The sequence below is a fragment of the Paramacrobiotus metropolitanus genome, unplaced genomic scaffold, assembly GCF_019649055.1.
Source record: "Paramacrobiotus metropolitanus isolate TYO unplaced genomic scaffold, Prichtersi_v1.0 Parri_scaffold0000005, whole genome shotgun sequence".
NCBI classification, from domain to species: domain Eukaryota; kingdom Metazoa; phylum Tardigrada; class Eutardigrada; order Parachela; family Macrobiotidae; genus Paramacrobiotus; species Paramacrobiotus metropolitanus.
Genome location: NW_026570225.1, coordinates 2669496 through 2686362, shown reverse-complemented (window position 1 = coordinate 2686362; position 16867 = coordinate 2669496). Strand labels below are relative to the sequence as shown.

The 16867-nt window shown below is 41.2% G+C and overlaps 4 protein-coding genes across 6 annotated transcripts; 2 read left to right on the top strand and 2 right to left on the bottom strand.

Annotated features, from left to right (window-relative positions):
• Positions 1-121: 121 nt before the first annotated feature.
• LOC129581389 (WD repeat domain phosphoinositide-interacting protein 2-like) lies at positions 122-3509 on the bottom strand. Of its 2 annotated transcripts, none has more exons than XM_055472412.1 (12): positions 3301-3509; positions 2819-2990; positions 2675-2757; positions 2454-2623; positions 1846-2040; positions 1687-1779; positions 1548-1618; positions 1381-1485; positions 1149-1313; positions 983-1090; positions 787-923; positions 122-447 (listed from the first exon to the last, which is right to left on the bottom strand). In XM_055472412.1, exons 2-12 carry the CDS (start codon positions 2896-2898, stop codon positions 398-400), a joined length of 1257 nt encoding a protein of 418 aa, XP_055328387.1. In that variant the 5' UTR covers positions 2899-2990; positions 3301-3509; the 3' UTR covers positions 122-397. The 2 variants fall into 2 exon arrangements, with proteins under 2 accessions (XP_055328387.1, XP_055328386.1); XM_055472411.1 differs by having other exon boundaries at positions 2819-2933.
• A 398-nt stretch (positions 3510-3907) lies between these two features.
• Positions 3908-8591, top strand: LOC129581388 (serine hydroxymethyltransferase, cytosolic-like). 2 transcript variants are annotated; one of them, XM_055472409.1, is made up of 10 exons: positions 3908-4060; positions 4131-4192; positions 5815-6053; positions 6336-6486; positions 6701-6908; positions 7086-7298; positions 7377-7493; positions 7585-7707; positions 7766-7993; positions 8057-8591. In XM_055472409.1, exons 2-10 carry the CDS (start codon positions 4163-4165, stop codon positions 8230-8232), a joined length of 1485 nt encoding a protein of 494 aa, XP_055328384.1. In that variant the 5' UTR covers positions 3908-4060; positions 4131-4162; the 3' UTR covers positions 8233-8591. The 2 variants fall into 2 exon arrangements, with proteins under 2 accessions (XP_055328384.1, XP_055328383.1); XM_055472408.1 differs by lacking the exons at positions 3908-4060; positions 4131-4192 and having other exon boundaries at positions 5602-6053; positions 8057-8590.
• Positions 8592-9045: 454 nt separating this feature from the next.
• On the bottom strand, positions 9046-11972 carry LOC129581346 (uncharacterized). Its single transcript, XM_055472348.1, has 9 exons — positions 11557-11972; positions 10684-11072; positions 10479-10563; positions 10338-10415; positions 10237-10272; positions 10084-10152; positions 9912-10027; positions 9602-9836; positions 9046-9533 (listed from the first exon to the last, which is right to left on the bottom strand). The coding sequence occupies exons 1-9, from the start codon at positions 11609-11611 to the stop codon at positions 9481-9483; spliced, it is 1116 nt and encodes a 371-aa protein (XP_055328323.1). The 5' UTR covers positions 11612-11972; the 3' UTR covers positions 9046-9480.
• A 479-nt stretch (positions 11973-12451) lies between these two features.
• On the top strand, positions 12452-16662 carry LOC129581347 (FACT complex subunit SSRP1-like). Its single transcript, XM_055472349.1, is given in 15 exon segments — positions 12452-12815; positions 12879-13064; positions 13325-13430; positions 13583-13770; positions 13837-14067; positions 14166-14272; positions 14376-14545; positions 14637-14817; positions 14905-14977; positions 15051-15174; positions 15359-15470; positions 15472-15559; positions 15725-15883; positions 15958-16245; positions 16392-16662. Coding segments are annotated over 15 exon segments (2151 nt in total). The 5' UTR covers positions 12452-12752; the 3' UTR covers positions 16467-16662.
• The last annotated feature ends 205 nt before the right edge of the window (positions 16663-16867 follow it).

Here is a 16867-nt window from a genome sequence, read left to right as displayed (position 1 = left end):
TCAGTAAAAATTTTTAAGAAACCATACTCTACTGTAGTAAACATTTAATACTGAAATGTAAACACTACATGCCACGTTTGCGCTCCGTTTCGTTATGGTGGTGTCCTGACTGGCAAAACGATCACTTTGAGATTTTTAATATTCTTAAACTGAAAGTAAATTCAGAAAACACAAACCAGTAGACACTAGACCCTGAAGTACGGAGACACCTTGGGCTAAGGTACTTTTCATCTACTTAATTAACGATAAGTATGTGCAGAACTGCACATGACCAATATCAAAACCGTAACTGGAACGAAGAAGTTCAAAAGGTTGCAAAATGTAAACCGACAATGAAATTCACTTCTCGGTAACTGACAGAAACAAGAAATTCAACAAGAAAAACGATAAAATGGAATTATGCTTCGGGTCGCTGAACCGGAGGAGGGGAATCGCTATCAGGAGCACCTGTAATGGAAATACAAAGTGTACTGTGAAATCGCATGCAGTACTTATCGTTAGCTATGACATGCTGTACAAGTTCGTCGGTTTAAAATTTTGACGTTAACTTTTCATTTTAATGGTAGTAAACAATTACGCCGTACTCTAGCGACAAGTACTAACTGTAGTGTGCAACTAAAAACCGAGAGACGTTATTGTCATCACCGGCAACAAAAAAAGCAGTAATGTAGGAAACGATTCAAAATTGAAAATTCAGATCAGATTGCAGACAATGTCTCACAAACGAACACGACCAAAGCAGTGAAAAATTCAAGCAAAAATATCAGCTTATTCATGCATAATTACCCCGATCGGAACCGAGACTGCCAACGGGCATAGACTTCTCAGGCTGCTTAGCGGCAGCCGCTGCGTAGGTGATGGGGCTAGATGGTCTCGGAACTGCTCCATCGCCCGCTGTAGCGGGATTACTCATTTTCTCCAGTCTAGAAAAATTAATGATAATGTCGCATTGAAGTACTTAAAAATACGGATAAACACGAACTTATGCTGTTTTAGCAAAGTGCAGTCTCCTCCTTCGTTGGGATCAATAGCATATATGTAGAGGTAACCATCGGCGGAAGCTACTAAAAGGCGAGGAGTCTTCTGCAAACTGCCAAAAAGCGGTTACTGACACGAACAAAGTAATGCAAACAGCAGATTCTTTATACTTCGCAATCATGCAGATGTTGCGAACACCACTAAATGGGTGGCGTACAACGGCAAATGAGCGTCCCTGATTGACAACGTCCGAAACTTGAGCGGGCAAGTACGTGGCAGCATTCATGATGGCTTTACCCAGGTAATTCATCCAACTCTGATTCTGTTCCGGAGGCCTGCGAAAAACGCGGATCAGAACGGGTATCAAAAGGATCAGAACAACATATTTTCTCGTGTTAGTACTTTTCGCCTTGTTCCAGCTTGAACACGTGTACAGTCTCCGTATTGCTGGAAGATGATAACAACAGGGCATCTGGGCTGAATGACAAAGAATACATGTCCACGCAACTACAACAAGCAGGGAAACATGCAAAAATCCACAAAAAACCAAAACGACGGCCCAAAAATACCGCTTCATCCCCCGACGAAGTTCAAACAGTTTATCTCCGGAAGGAACGCTGAACACCCGAATGACTGTTCCCTGTACGCAACAGAACGATTAAACGAGCGTGTCCATGTGACCCAATACGTCGCTCAATGCTAACTGACCTTAGTGGAAGCAGTGGCCAGCTTAGTGCCATTTGCATCAAACGCCATACTGGCAAGAGGGCTATCATGGGCATTGATCATCGCGGCAGCACGCTACGAGCGAATAAATCAGGAGTCTGGACACGCGTAAAGGAGAGCGCAATTTCAAAAGACACCAACCAAATTTGATGCGTCAAATATCTGGACTTCACCAATGGTGCTACTTCCTGGATAAGCCAAATAACAGTTTTCATCCTTGGGTACCAGACAGCAGAGTCCTTTGGGATTGGGAGGAGTATCGCGGATAGTGTGTAACACTTCCATGTTCCGAATATTGTGAATGTACAAGCTCTCTTCCAAGCAAACCAGCAGACGCTGAAATAAAAAATCTCTTACGTTTCAGCGTTGTTATTTACAGATGCCCAGGCTACAAGCCTTCTGTCCAGTCCAGTGTCCACCATTCCTCATAAACTGGCTCTTACTTACAAGTAACAAAGTGCTAAAAAAGGAATTTTCTTTACCGTAAGTACGGCAACACGTTTATGCTCCATACGTACGCTCCTTTAATATACAATGCCAGCTTGGGAAATTGAGCACAGCCTGACTAACGTGCCTCACGATATGTAATGACTAATGACATCATACCAGATAAATGGATTGCCAAGTGTCAACTTATCATACCGTATGTAAAACCTGCCTGTACATTTGTTGTTTAGTACAATATCCATTTTAAACCTGTACTATTAATTACACATATTACTAAAATAATCATTTTAGAGATTGCTCACCAATCGATTAAGACGAACTGCCAAAATGGTATTGGAATAGCTGTAATTGCAAATCTCAGTGCCTTTCTTGAAATGGCACACTTTCAGCATCCGATGCGCATTCAGACTGACAATGGCCACGAGGCTGCTGGAGAAGAGTCTTTCCACGATGCACACATCCTTTTCCGTTGCTGCGAAGAAAATTTTATTGCTGGTTCAACTTACAGATTCAGTGCACTCACTGTTTTCATAAATCAGTTCCAGTTTCTCCACGGAGGCAATCGAGTACAATTTGTAGCCTTTTCGTGTGCCGATAGCCAGCGATCTAGCAGAAAAAACAATGGACGCGCTAATCACGATCACTCACTTCAGCGCGACGGACTTACGTTCCATCCTGGTTGAATCCGACAAAGAGAACTTCGGTCCTGTTCGGTTCATTCGATCCTGCTTCTTCGCTCTGATTCATGGTTTTCTCCAAGTCCAGAGGCAATGTGGATATTACTACAGATTACAAGTACTACTTCACGCTGGCACCTTCCAGATGTGACACTAATGACTCTATCAGATGGCAGTAATTTAGTAAATAAAATGGATGTGCTCTAACGAAACGATAGCAACCAATACATAGATTAGTAATGCTTCCCAGCTTCCGCGACGTTTGCCACGTAGGTGATACAAATGAAATCGAAATTAACGAGCACAAAACTAAAACTTCAAACAAAATTTATCTAGCTATCTATCAGCTTTAGCCTTTATTTAGTAAACATTTCTCAGAGATACAACAAAATACGGTGAATACACTGTACACTGAGAAGAGCAATCGTACGCGTCTTATTGTTACAAGTCTTAACAACCAAATAGCTCTCACCTTTTTGTTGCTTCCCAGGATGGCAGGCGCAGAACAAACTAAAATCTTACTGCTGCATCAGAATAAGTACATAAACCCAAGGATAAACTATTTACAAAATGCTATACAAGGACAAGGTAACAAGCAAAATTTATATATATCATTATTATCTGGGTACACAAAAAACGCTGTCGTAACAAGGACGGAGTTCGAAAATCTTGTTATAAAATGAACGAGGCCAAAAGGTTTTTGTTGCTGTTTGCGATGCAGTGTTAACCAGAGTTCAGACTGTTCGGTTCAAAATAATATCAGCTGATACTGGTCATCATGTGCTTCGGTACATAAGCGTACATTACAGTACATTTATACTTATTGTACATTTGTAATTATTTTTAATATTATGTATTGTACGTATTTTATGTATTTAATTTGAGGGGTATATCATTCTATGTATTACATAGTGTTAGTAATTAGAGTAAGTACCCGTTATGAGTATTGTACGTTTTATGAAAATGAATTACTTAGGTTTCGCTGCCGCCCTCCCGGTGGTTGGTTATCTTCTTCACAAAGCCTTTCTGCTTTATGGTCGCGAAAGTCCCGTTTTTACAGGATCGTACCGTCGTAGACTCGTAGCTTCGCAATCTGTTGTCAACTTGCCATGAATCTGCAGTCTGCGTCTCTTAAGACTTGTCAGTTTTTGCTCTTTTGGTTTTCGCATGGTCTGCCTCAGAATTTACCGTTTAGCTTTCTGTAGGATCGCGATTTTCATAAATTTGGTCTGGTAGGTAGCATCATATCATACACTGTGAACATTTGCAGATTACCAAGTACTTACTGTAGTCTGTAATTAGGTAACTGCAGACACCTGTCCCGATTCCCGAATATGAAAACGATTATGGATGGATTCAGTTCGGTAAATTCGAATAAGAATGCGCACAGGATTACTCAAGTTTTACGAATTTGTTGATTTGTAACTTGGTTAGCTTTCCATTCGCAGTGTGTAGGGTTAGACCTTTACCTGTAAAAGAAAAACTCAAAAGAACAAGCTAAATGAAGTTAGGGCTCTGTTTATTTGCACTGCAGGTACAGTAATAGACAGACAGAGTTAAACAATTTGCGGATTTGTTATTTTATTAGGTAGTACACTAGTACGTGGCGAAATCGCTGACTGAGTTGAGAACGTGAAAAGTTGAGAACCAAGTTCTCAACAGTTATTGTAATTGACTCATATGAGTGATTTTTCGTTAAATAATTGCAAAGTTAGATTTAAGGTCTCGGTATGGAATGATGAATACATAACACTGCGACAATCAATGTTGTGTAGCTCGCTTGTGTTTTAATTCCTCACGATTTATGTAGAAAGTGTGAATAATTTGTTGCTAATAACGCGAATAAAAATTTTTATACATCCGGCATCATGCAATACAAGTACTTACTGGTTTACCGAATTGTAACCGAAATAACTTTTACAGTGGCTATTTTCAGTTAAAACGAATTTTGTCATTTGACTGGTGATAAGTGTAGCCAGTGATAATTTGCGGTAAACAGTGCATCCGAGAAACTGTTGACTTGAAGAAGAGAATTACTTCGTTGAGCTCTGATAATGAAATGAGTTGGTACACAATATTTATTTTTAAAATAATTATTTATTAATATTCTGAATGTAATTAGTTATTAATAACTTGAAGTTCGTTTAGTAACAGCTCAAATGATTTGTTTGTAGTACGGGCTACGAGTTTACGATGGTGGTTCACTTACAAATCACAACATTTATCCGCTCAAGTACTTCTACGAGTAGTTGGTATTCGATCTTCTAATTTATATTCAAGTTTTTTTTGTAACCGTACGAGTACAGTAGTTTATTTGATTATTTCTGATGTAAACATTAAAAGTGCCATTTGTACGACATACATATAATATGAGTGCTGCCGTAGAATGTGTCGTACAAATAATACTTTTACTGTTACACTTTACAGTGTAATAATACACAGTACTTTATATCAATTATAATAATATCTAAACGATAATATTCTATATTCGCGTTATTGAGTATGTACGGCCGGCAGGGACTACTACGAGTAGCCTTGCGTTTTGAGTGCTGCACTTACCGAATCTAAAATTCGCGCTTTACGTCTTGACGATAGTGATTATTGTCAGTTTTCTCACTTTTTTCTGTTGTTGAACTGATCATAGCAAGTATGGTACTGCAGGCCTTAAATCCTTAAGGCTACATACGTACGCTTACGTCTACAGTTTACCGTGAATTGTAAATGTACTGTGCTGCGCTTACCACTTACCAGTTCTGCTGCGATTTCGGTAACTTATTTCTGTAATCTGAATTAACCCGTAATCAGTGAAAATCGTCAATCAGTATCTTATCCACTTCCGCATCTGCCTGCGGTCTTCGTGCCTTGGTTGGCCAGTGTGTGTTGCATTACTGTTACACGCACAATGTTAGCGCGCAGTATTCAGTTGATTGTGGCACGGGGGCCTTCGCCAAGCTGCGCACTGTCAAACGTTGCTCCTCTTTTCCAGAAGGCCAGCACTCTTGTACTGGATAACGAAGCGTCGGAAAACAACAGAATGGAACCGGCCCTGTTAGCACCAATCACTGAAGTAGATCCCGAGATATACGATCTGATGCGAGCGGAAAAGAAGCAACAGGCGAACGCTATCAGCCTGATTGCTTCGGAGAATCAGACCAGCCGCGCGGTTCTTGATGCTTTATGCACAGCTCTGCAAAACAGATATTCCGAAGGATATCCAGGCGCCAGGTAAATGTGGTGGCAAAAGTAAGGCTAGTATACCGTATTCGTGTGTGAGCTCGAAAGAGGGCGCTTTGTTAATTTTTATATTTGGTCTTTTTAAATACTGAACACGCGTGTACCATTCCAACATTCCGTTATTATGGTACTGTCGGTAAGTATGCATGTACTCTCCCAGTTTGCAGATGTGAGCAGCAATAATTGATACATGCTTGCCTAAGCGGGTTACAAAAATTTCGGGCATTTAAATAAGATTTTAATGCGAAATAAAGTTTGGACCTGATTTCGCAGGTACTACGGTGGGCAGGAAAATATCGACAAGGTGGAAATTATATGCCAGAAACGTGCACTGGAACTATATGATTTGGATCCTCAGAAATGGGGAGTTAACGTGCAGCCATATTCGGGATCGCCTGCTAATTTTGCGGTTTATACTGCCTTGGTTAGTAGAGATATAGATCTAGATTTTTTTGTTGCGACGTCGAGAGAACGGGAAGCTGAATTCTTTTGTTATGCTGTTTCGTGCATTAGACGTTTAACAAGTACGTAATTGCGCAGCGCTTTAAAGGCTAAATAAATGTTGCGCTAGCTTTGTGACATTTTATGCTGATGGTGTTTTTACACTTTGAGAATTACACACTGAAGTATTAATTTAGGTTGAACCGCATGGACGGCTAATGGGACTGGATCTACCAGATGGAGGACATTTAACTCATGGATTTATGACGGATAAGAAACGAATCTCAGCCACGTCGTTGTTTTTCGAAAGCATGCCCTACAAGGTCAATCCAGAAACCGGAATTATTGATTACGAAAGACTGCGAGAAAATGCAAAACTTTTCAAACCTAGATTGATTGTTGCCGGTAAGTGTTACTGAGTAGGACTTGTACTAGGTAGTTACATTTAATACCGGTATTATATGCACACATTGCGGTTCTGGTGTCGTATCAGTGTGCATTACACTTTAATGTACCTACCTTTTTTGCATTCGAGATGAACTGCTGCGTTTGATCATCAATATTAGCTAGGTTTTTAATTAGGAACGAGCTGCTATCCTCAAATTTTGGATTATCCGAAATTCCGGGAGATCTGCACTGAAGTAGGGGCGTTGCTTATGGCCGATATCGCCCACATCAGTGGTCTCGTGGCGGCTAAAGTTCACCCGAGTCCTTTCGAGCACTGCGACATTGTTACTACGACCACACATAAAACTTTGCGAGGACCACGAGCCGGTTTAATCTTTTACCGAAAAGGTAAAGTGAAAAAAAAATTAAATTTTAAACACGCAACATTAATAGTTAAAAATAACAGTATTTCCGTTGCATTGGTAGGCGTCAAATCTGTCGATGAAAAAACCAAAAAAGAAATCATGTATGATTTCGAAAAGCCCATCAATGAAGCAGTGTTTCCAGGGCTGCAGGGTGGACCACACAATAACACCATTGCCGGTAAAGATGATAAAACTCTTGAAAACCGACTCCGGTTTGAAAACAAAACTCTTGAACTGGGGGTGTAAAAATTAACATTTCAATATTTTAGGTATTGCTGTTGCACTTAAACTGGCGAAGACTCCAGAGTTTACCTCGTATCAGCAGCAGGTTGTAAAGAACGCCAAAGCTTTAGCAAAAGGCCTTCAGAAACGTGGATACAAGTTATCAACCGGTAAAATGCTGGCAATGGCTTTGTAGGCATACTTGTATGTTAAACAGTTAGTTTCTAGATGGAACGGAAACGCACTTGTGCTTATTGGATCTGCGTCCGGTGGGACTTGATGGAGCGAAAGTGGAACGCGTGCTGGAAGAAGCTATGATTATCTGTAATAAAAACACGTGCCCGGGCGACAAGAGTGCCTTGAAACCAGGAGGAGTCCGTTTGGGAGCGCCGACGATGACCACCCGGGGACTAAAAGAAGACGGCTTTGATACCATTGCGGAATTCATCCATAAAGGTAATATAAACAGGTAAAGGTTTAAAGGTGTGTAAACAGATGGGACTGACTGGTGTGTTGCAGGAATAAAAATCGCGGACAAAGTGGATCAGAAAAATGGGAAACGAGCCACGACGTCTAAGGAATTCTATGGGCGACTGGCATCTGATGAAGATTACAAACAGGAAGTGAAGCAGCTGCGAGAAAGCGTTGTGCAGTTTGCTTCCCAGCTTCCAACGGCTGGTGCTCCGGATGTCTGAAATCTGAATCTTTTTGCTTGGTAACACTTCATGCCTCATGGTAATTTGCCGCGATTCCATCCATTCTTCTTTGCTCATTCATATTCTGCTTACTGCTCAATCGTTGTTTTACATTGTTTTAAAAAAACGTTCTGGTGGCAAGGGGATTTCACTTTTTTAACTGTTGTAACGGAGACTGGAGATTCGGTGTACGCATTACCATTTGCGCTGAAGGTAGAGATGTCCTGTGCGACGCTTGACTCCACCCTTTTCATGCTTTTCCGAAAACGAATCCTTTGGAATTATTGGCGCTGTTGGCGGTTCGTCGTGTTTTTTCGTATCACGTTTAGGTTCTTTAAAGCCGAAGAAACATATTACGGCATAAACTGCACTAAGTCCAGCAATGGCCAACAAAGTGATATCAAAGGTCTCCATGGATCCAAACCAGTTTGATATTCGTGAAATATCCAATTTGTACGAATTTCAGTAATACTTTTTAAGGATCTCCACAACTTTTCAAGTTTGTGTGTAACTCAGTGTAGTGCATACAACGTACTATGTAATGTCTACCAGCAATTTTTCCATGATCACAGCTTGTGTAAATGCTGTACTATACTAGTCGGCTAAAAGCCAAGCTAAAAATACTTCCCAATCGATAGTATTCGATACACGATAGATTTTGCTCAATGTCAGAGACGATGAGCATGCGCGTTACAAATGTGGCACAACTGCAGACTGCACGATCGCTAATCCTAACGCAACTTACAATCGTTAGCAGTAACAATTAGCGTTTTGTGCTGTATCTTTTTCATTTAGTGCCATGTCTTTGTTAGATTTCGTCCACGGTAAATTAAGGCATTTCAACCCATGTAGTTCACACTGTCTCCAAGAAAACTGGGAAATGTGCAGCATATTAGAAGAAGCTTGTTGCAGCAGAATCGCAATAAAATCGCAGCTTATTATTAAGTAACAAAGGTACAATCAGTGCCACTCAGAAGTGCGGTCACCGTATTAGTAGGCGCGACTTCAACACTCGGCATCCATATAAGACACCCTTCTGATTTTCAGGGCTCCAAATTAGTTATGGAAATGCAGAGACAGTATACAACCCAACTCTCAAAGCACCAGTAGCTTTGAATTCCTTACACAGTGTTAACGAGAAAAATCACTCCTAACACATATTCGAACAATAAAACAAGCCACGAAACTTACTAAAATGAGAGAAGCTTAATTAATTACTGATACAACGAACGATACGTACAAAATCCTTTATCTACGCACTCCCAGCCGATCCTTCACATTCAAACGCTGCCTTAAATCGCCTAAACCGAAAAATGAAATGCCTTGTGAAATTATGCCAACGTCCAACACCACACCACAAGAGACAAACCTGGAGGCAGTGCTGCACCGTTCTGGCTTCGACCATTACCGGCAGCAAAACCTAAACGACTGAATACAGTCGAAGATGATGAACTGGACCGCGAGACAGCCGGCACTTGCGCTGTTGTGAGACCAATACGACTGCGGACATTGCTGTCGCCTGAACCCAGGCGGTTAAAAATAGAGGGTGACGCGGAAGTCTCCATGGCGTCCGATACCAAAGTAGCCACCACGGGCTTATCTCGCTTAATTTTCAAAACAGAACTCCTTAATTCTTATTTTACAATATCGTAGTATTTCAGTGCTATTACGTTTCTTACCTCAGTTTGGACAGGAGCGGCGGTGCTGAGTCGGGACATCTTCGACTCCAAGACGTGAACCAAGTTTGTATTGCCGGATGTCTTGACGCCCTTTGGGGTTAACCGTGAGAACACATCTGCAAAAGATAATCGCATTAATAGCGCCAAACCTCATCGGATCAACGAATTTTACCCCGCTTGGCACTAGGACCAGCTCCAAGTCGGACGTTGAACATAACTTCCTGTGGCGATTGAGCCCGCACTATATAAAACAAAGAGACTTACACCATGCTGTCCGCAGTCGAACACGTACACAAACGCATCCAATCGATTACTAATTTCCTACCTTGCTTTGGTGGGAGAGCGGAAAGTCGCTTCACGACTGAAAAATAAAGTTTCATAATAATAATTTCGCCCTGCCAGAGTATCTGGCAATGATGAGCATACTTGCGCGTTCCTTATCATCCTCTTCTACAGGGCGCTTAGAACGGACAAGTATTACTGTTCCTCTGGAATCTCCCGTAGCTATAACAGTGCGACATTCACAGTGCGAAGTAGATCAGAACAAAATCAGAAGGATAATCATACTTTTAACAATAGAGCGGAGTGGCGCCGTTGATGAAACTTCGCTTTTACCAGTCCTAATGGTCACAGGAGGTTCCGGGGCAGTTATCTACCACAACACAAACCTTGTTATGTACGAATCTAAAAGCATTTTACCAATACGGCTATACCAGATTTATCGATGACCGCCAGGTAAAACAAATGCAAAAAATTGAAACGACCTACTCACCTTGCCCACGAAACTTATATCGGGTTTATGTCTGCTGTTCTCCACAGGTTTCGCCGTTGAGGAGACAGTGCGTGAAGGCAAAGCTTCCTCTGTGTCCATTCGCAAAGGCGCCAAAGTGAAACTCTTGGGAACTGACGTGGACACGGCTGCGCTGCCCGGAGCATACTGCTCGCCGCTGTAGCGCTTCGCGGCCTGGAGGATAGATATCTGGTCACCGATGGTATTTATGCCCATATCGGTGAGGTAACCCTTGTCGAGATTCTTCAGAATGGCCCAGTTGATACGCTCTTTGACGAAAATGCCAGCATACTCCGATGCTGCATGCTCTGGGATGCCGCTGTCCAGAAAAAAATTCTTCCATTCTGTTAGACGGGGATCTCCGGAAGAAGCTGAAGAAAGCGGATTCGAATACATGAACTATCAAGTACGATTACAATGCACAAGCTCAGCAAGATTGATAGCAACATTGTTTCACAGTTATCAACTGCGCGACGCCGCGACATAACTACATGCCAACACGTTTAGGCGTTCAACCAAAACTAACACATGAGGAGATATGTTTAGGCATAATCACTGCCATAATGCCAATAAATGCGCTGATGTACTGTACTTTAACTTATCACTTATGAAGTTACCAGCATGCTGCATGTGTTTGTTAAAACCTCGATAGGCTATGCATTTTGACAGAAAAAATGACAATGTACATCCAACTGTCTAACTATCTAACTTTACTTAATAGTGAATTTAAGTATTTTTCTATATTTCCTGAAAATTCCCTAATATCTGATAAACAAACCATAATAATCAGCAAATTCTTATGTATCGTCAGTCGTCACTATCGTGGTCTCATGAAGGGAAATAATGCTTACGTACATTTAGCAGAAGCACCACTGGGAGTTTTGGCATCGCGACTGCAGACCTTGCTCATGGTTGCTTTATGATCACAAAGAAACTGAAATATTCCAGCTTTCGATAAAATAAACAAGGATTCCTTTTAACAAAGTAAGTTTTGCGAAGAAATCTTCGAAGGGTTCGTGCACGATGCACAGGACTTCAACCATCGACCAATCGATGTAACTACTCATTAGGTGCTAACGCCACTCCCGAAAAAAGTAACCGAGCCAAAGGGTTAACCAAAAACAGTGCGGAGACCGGATTGATAATTTTTTTTCCAAATTTATTATGCGATAACTGTGTTATAATAAATCTAACAGCGAGAATGTCGTGCTTGAAGTTGAGTTTTCGGACAAAAAAATGAATAAAAGTTATAAAACTGTGCAAAAATTTTCAATCTGTGCAGCGTACAGTCTGCGTACTGGAAATGCACGGTACGTGTTTAGCCGGTGTGGTGAACGGCCTACGAAGGCAGATCGATCAGTTTACGGGTAATCGGCTCTCTGTACCGCTCTAATTTCGGATTAAGCAGTCTATCTTGCGCTAATTTCCCTAACCATAAATACTTTATTTTATACTTACAATCTTACATAATAACAGATCAGCAATTGTCAATAAAAGTAAAAACCTTAATAATATTGCGAAACATTAAAACTCAAATTTTTAAATTAGAAAATGCAACAGGGCCCGTAAATCGCAAGTTACACTAACAAGTAATAACCGGATTTGAGATTTGCATTTTGCGAGCATTTGCATTCTGCAGCCCGGCGTTTGAATTCTGACTTCGGTTACGGTTTCAGCTGAACTGCTCAAAAGCCCCTGTTTCGTGACGATTGGTCGGCTGCCTTGAACCGATGTCCGCTTAAATCATTTTGAATGATATGTTGACGTCTGGGTCTGTGAATGGTGACGATGTAATAGTAGTAATTCTTCCTCCTTACAGGTTTTTACAGTTCTACTTTTCGATGTCAAAAGTTCAATCAAAAAACCACGAATTTGGTTAAAGGATTAACATAAAGATTTGGCAATCTTCTTGTAGATTTGTGGACATCAAGAGAGAACTTCTAGGGGCAGTGCGAGCGAACGAACTGATCTCCAGAAAATTCACTCGCTCCGAAATTGACTTGAGTTGCTGTCTGATTGCAGCGAGCTGATCGTGAAGTTCGTGAACCATCATGGAGAACGTCGCACTGTCACTAGAGTATCGGAATGCTCAGATGGAACTGCGAGGAGTTTTGGTAAGGAAACACTGAAAGTACTCGTGTAAATCCGTCAGTTGATGGTGTGGGATCAATTTCTAGACTCCGGGCATTTTGAAGTTCACTTTTCAAGGAGGTACCTTCGGAAACAGTAAAACTCGCAAAGTTCTCCAGCTTCCGTACAACGAATGGGACTCGGTCATTTGGATGCGCATTGCTGGAGGATTTGGACTGAAATTCTTCCTAAATAACGGTCAAATGTACCGTTTCTCTGGTTTTGTGGATAAGGTACAGTAGGTTTCAATACCTTTGCGAATATTATTCTGTTAATTATAACGAATATAATTACAGTTTAATTAAAGGAATTACATTAATATGACAACCGACTTTCGTGTTATTATTCTCAGTGCGACTGTTGTACCAAGTGGAAATTTCAGGATCACATCAATTAAAGCGCGAAAGTTAATACTGTTTGTTTTGTTGGCTGTGTACGTCGTACAATGAACCATTTCACTACTGACTATTTCCTTTCTCCGACAATTTTTTAGGAATTTGAGGAGCTGCAGAAGTTCATGAAGAAAAACTACAAAGTGGATCTCCGACCTGAAGAGAAGTCTGTCAAAGGATGGAATTGGGGAAGTGTTAAGTTCAATGGTAAGAGAAGCGTAAGGAGTTTCAGAACTTGTTAATATTTGTTCAGCTTGATTCGTATCTGTGATGATGGAAAAAAACCGTCAGCTGCATGACCAAAAGTTTGCGTTATACGTAATAATCGTCCTATAATCAGTATTCGAACGTTTTATAAGGGTCGGTGATGGGGTTTAACGTGGAACGGCAGACTGCATTTGACATTCCTTTGAGTTACGTATCACAGTGTACGACTCAGAAGAACGAAGCCATCTTGGAGTTCCATCCTAACGATGATGCCGCTGTTTCTCTGATGGAAATGCGTTTTTACATTCCTCAAGAAGGAGCTGAAGGAGACCCAGTCGAGGTGCAGTCGTGATACATTTTGCGATTAATTTCTGAACATTGACAAAAATCCGCTTGTTGTGCGCAGTCATTCCACCAAAACGTCATGTCCAAAGCGGATATCATTCAAGCCACCGGAGACGCACTCCTTTCACTTCAGGAAGTTCCTTCGCTTACGCCCAGAGGTCGCTACGAACTCAAAGTGTATCCGACGTTTCTGCAGCTTCACGGGAAAACCTTCGATTACAAGATTCCCTACAATTCCATTCTTCGTTTGTTCATTCTGCCCCACCCGGACAATCGCCAGATGTTCTTCGTGGTACGTATTACTTACGGACCTAGTAATTAATAAGTGGACAACCTGTAAGCTGCAACCTGTGGGCTGTGAAGCTGTAAAGAAATAATTATCCCGCTTAGCTGAGTTTGGATCCACCAATTAAGCAAGGCCAAACGCGGTATCCTTTCCTCATCCTTAATTTCAAGAAAGATGAGGATCCGTTAGAAGTTGATCTGGAAATTTCTGAGTACGTTAGATGGTGAAATGTTCCGTCTTGCTTTTGCTTTTTTTGTCACTGTTCACGTTGCCGCAGATCTATGACATCTTAAGAAATTTTATGGCAATTTTAGGGAAGATTTGAAGAGCAAGTACGACGGGCGTTTGGAACGGCACATTGCAGGGCAGACATACGAAGTATTGGGTCGTGTGTTGAGAGGGCTTGTAAACAGAAGAATTACGGTTCCGGGGCAGTTTAAAGGCGCCTCGGGAAGCTCCGCCATTAGTTGTTCATACAAAGCAGGTCAGTGTTTAACGAAACTTCCCTTTTGCCTTTTAAGCCTCAGGCTCTGTTTAAAATTGCAAGTTTCAAATTTTGACCATGTTCATTGCAGCCGCTGGAGTACTGTATCCACTAGACCGCGGCTTTATTTATGTTCATAAACCAGCCTTGCACATAAGGGACGATGAAGTTGCAGCGGTGAATTTCGCCCGCAGTGGCGGTAATACGCGGTCTTTCGATTTTGAAATCGAGACGAAAAATAGCATCACCCACACCTTTAGCAGCATTCAAAAGTACGTATTGCTTCATTCTCGGCTCTGCGTTTAGTTTATCCATGGCTGATGTGCTTTTTAGTGCAATGTTGTTGATAATGCTTTTAGAGAAGAATATTCGAGACTGTTTGACTTCGTTAACAGTAAAGGACTGCGAGTGAAGAACCGCGGCGATAAGGAGGTTGGTGCTTCTGTTATTTCGAAGATCTTACAGATCGGTGAATAACGGTTAAATTTATAACGCTCCACTGCAGGATGTATCCACTCGGAAAAATCTGGATGAAATCTTGGACAGTGATGTTGAATCGGAGCATGATGCTTATTTGGAGCAGGTCAAAAAAGAAGGCGCAGAACGAGATATGGATGAGGACGAAGAAGGTTGGTTTCGCTTTTCCATTACGTAACTTAATTGATTTAAGGGCCATGAGGATTTGACTTTTTGAACAGTATGAATTTCGGTATTTTTTAACTTGTGCTTACTATTCGCAATAGTACAATACACCTGTATTGTGGTGTGAGCACGGGAATGCAAGCAACTTACCAGTTTATTATCTTTTTGCAGACGAAGATTTCAAACCGCCTTCTGAAACCAGTGATGTTGCTGAAGAATTTGATAGCGAAGCCAGTTCCTCTTCGGAGGACGAAGAAGGTGAAGGTGGGGAGAAGAAGCCCAAGAAGAAAAAAGAAAGAAAAACGCCGTCATCGGGAAGAAGAAGTGGGTGACGATGAACGGAAAAAAGCGGATAAGGTTAAAAAGGCCAAAGCAAAGGTACGGTGTCCTCAAGCTTTGTTTTCGAATTTCGATTGATTCATGCAGTAAAGCGTAATTTTTTTAGAAATAAGTCTGGATTGTTAACTTTTAGCCTTTTCTTCTTGTGTTGTGGATGTAATCGCTGTATGTTTACGTGATGCCATTTAGGAAGCCAAGAAAAGTCAAGATCCCGATCAACCAAAACGCCCGGCATCTTCCTATATTCTTTATTCCAATGACATTCGTGCGAAAGTTCAAGCCGACAATCCTGGATTACCATTAACAGAAGTGGCAAAGAAAATCGGTGAAATGTGGAAAGCGTTGCCAGATAAAAAAGTGAATAGCAGTTGATGTGGCTCTTCATTTGAATTCAATTGTAAGTGGTGTTAATTTAAATCTTAATCGTGTAGAAATGGGATCAACTGGCAGCCGAAGCCAAGGAAGAGTACAACAAGAAGCTGTTGGAATACAACAAAAACAAGAAAGAACGGGACTCGGATACCGAGAAGGGCGCAAAACGGAAGAAGACGAAAGACGAAGGAAAGAAAAAAGCGTCGAGCTCAGCTACCACTTCCAAGGGGAGTCCGATGAAAGTCAAAAGTGCTGAGTTTGTTGATACGGATAGCAGCTCCAGTTCCTCCTCAGACGCTGAGGATCGCAAGCAGAAGGAGAAGACAAACGCTAAGAAGACTAAAAAGGTCGGTGTAGAATGAATGTATTCTTAATATGGGATCGATCTGACAGTCAGAGAATCCGTTTATCTAAATCTCCTTGTGATATTTATAGAAGTGTGTATTGTTAGCATTAGATTTCATTCGCTTACCTTGTTGTTTTTGTTTTTCAGGATGAAAAACCCGCGGCTAAATCCGATAAACGAGCAAAAACACCTGTGGAGCTGTCTTCGGATGATTCGGATTGAATTGTACAAACACGTGTTGAACTTCTTCGAAAGTGTTTTTTTACTGGAGGGTTTTCTAATTTGATTGAATCTGAAGCGCTTGGTTTATGGTTGTAGAAATGTTGGGTTTTGAAACGTTTTGAGTTTTTATCTGCGATGTCATTTCTGTAACGTACATTTATCGCCCTGTATGTATTATAAAAATGAAACCAGTTGAGCTGCAAGATATTTTTTTACTAACCGTGTTAGAAATTACAAACTAGTTGTAGTCCTTTTCCGGGTTGACAGACAATCGAATCTTTAAGTAGCGCAACAAAACTCATAGCTTGGCGGTACTAAAGAGACGGTTTCCGTGCAGTACTGGTCATAGTTACCTGTTGAAAGTTTTTCAATTACTTAAAATACGGTAAGTAAATATTCGA

Coding starts and splice junctions, on each gene's coding strand:
- LOC129581388 (XM_055472408.1), top strand. CDS start 5,731: ATGTTAGCGCGCAGTATTCAGTTGATTGTGGCACGGGGGCCTTCGCCA. Junction 6,487..6,700: donor TTGCGGTTTATACTGCCTTG/GTTAGTAGAGAT, acceptor GTATTAATTTAG/GTTGAACCGCATGGACGGCT. Junction 7,494..7,584: donor ACACAATAACACCATTGCCG/GTAAAGATGATA, acceptor TCAATATTTTAG/GTATTGCTGTTGCACTTAAA.
- LOC129581346 (XM_055472348.1), bottom strand. CDS start 11,611: ATGAGCAAGGTCTGCAGTCGCGATGCCAAAACTCCCAGTGGTGCTTCT. Junction 10,564..10,683: donor ATATAAGTTTCGTGGGCAAG/GTGAGTAGGTCG, acceptor GTGTTGTGGTAG/ATAACTGCCCCGGAACCTCC. Junction 9,837..9,911: donor CCGCTCCTGTCCAAACTGAG/GTAAGAAACGTA, acceptor TTGAAAATTAAG/CGAGATAAGCCCGTGGTGGC.
- LOC129581389 (XM_055472412.1), bottom strand. CDS start 2,898: ATGAATCAGAGCGAAGAAGCAGGATCGAATGAACCGAACAGGACCGAA. Junction 2,624..2,674: donor GGAACTGATTTATGAAAACA/GTGAGTGCACTG, acceptor TTTTCTTCGCAG/CAACGGAAAAGGATGTGTGC. Junction 1,780..1,845: donor TATTTGACGCATCAAATTTG/GTTGGTGTCTTT, acceptor ATTCGCTCGTAG/CGTGCTGCCGCGATGATCAA.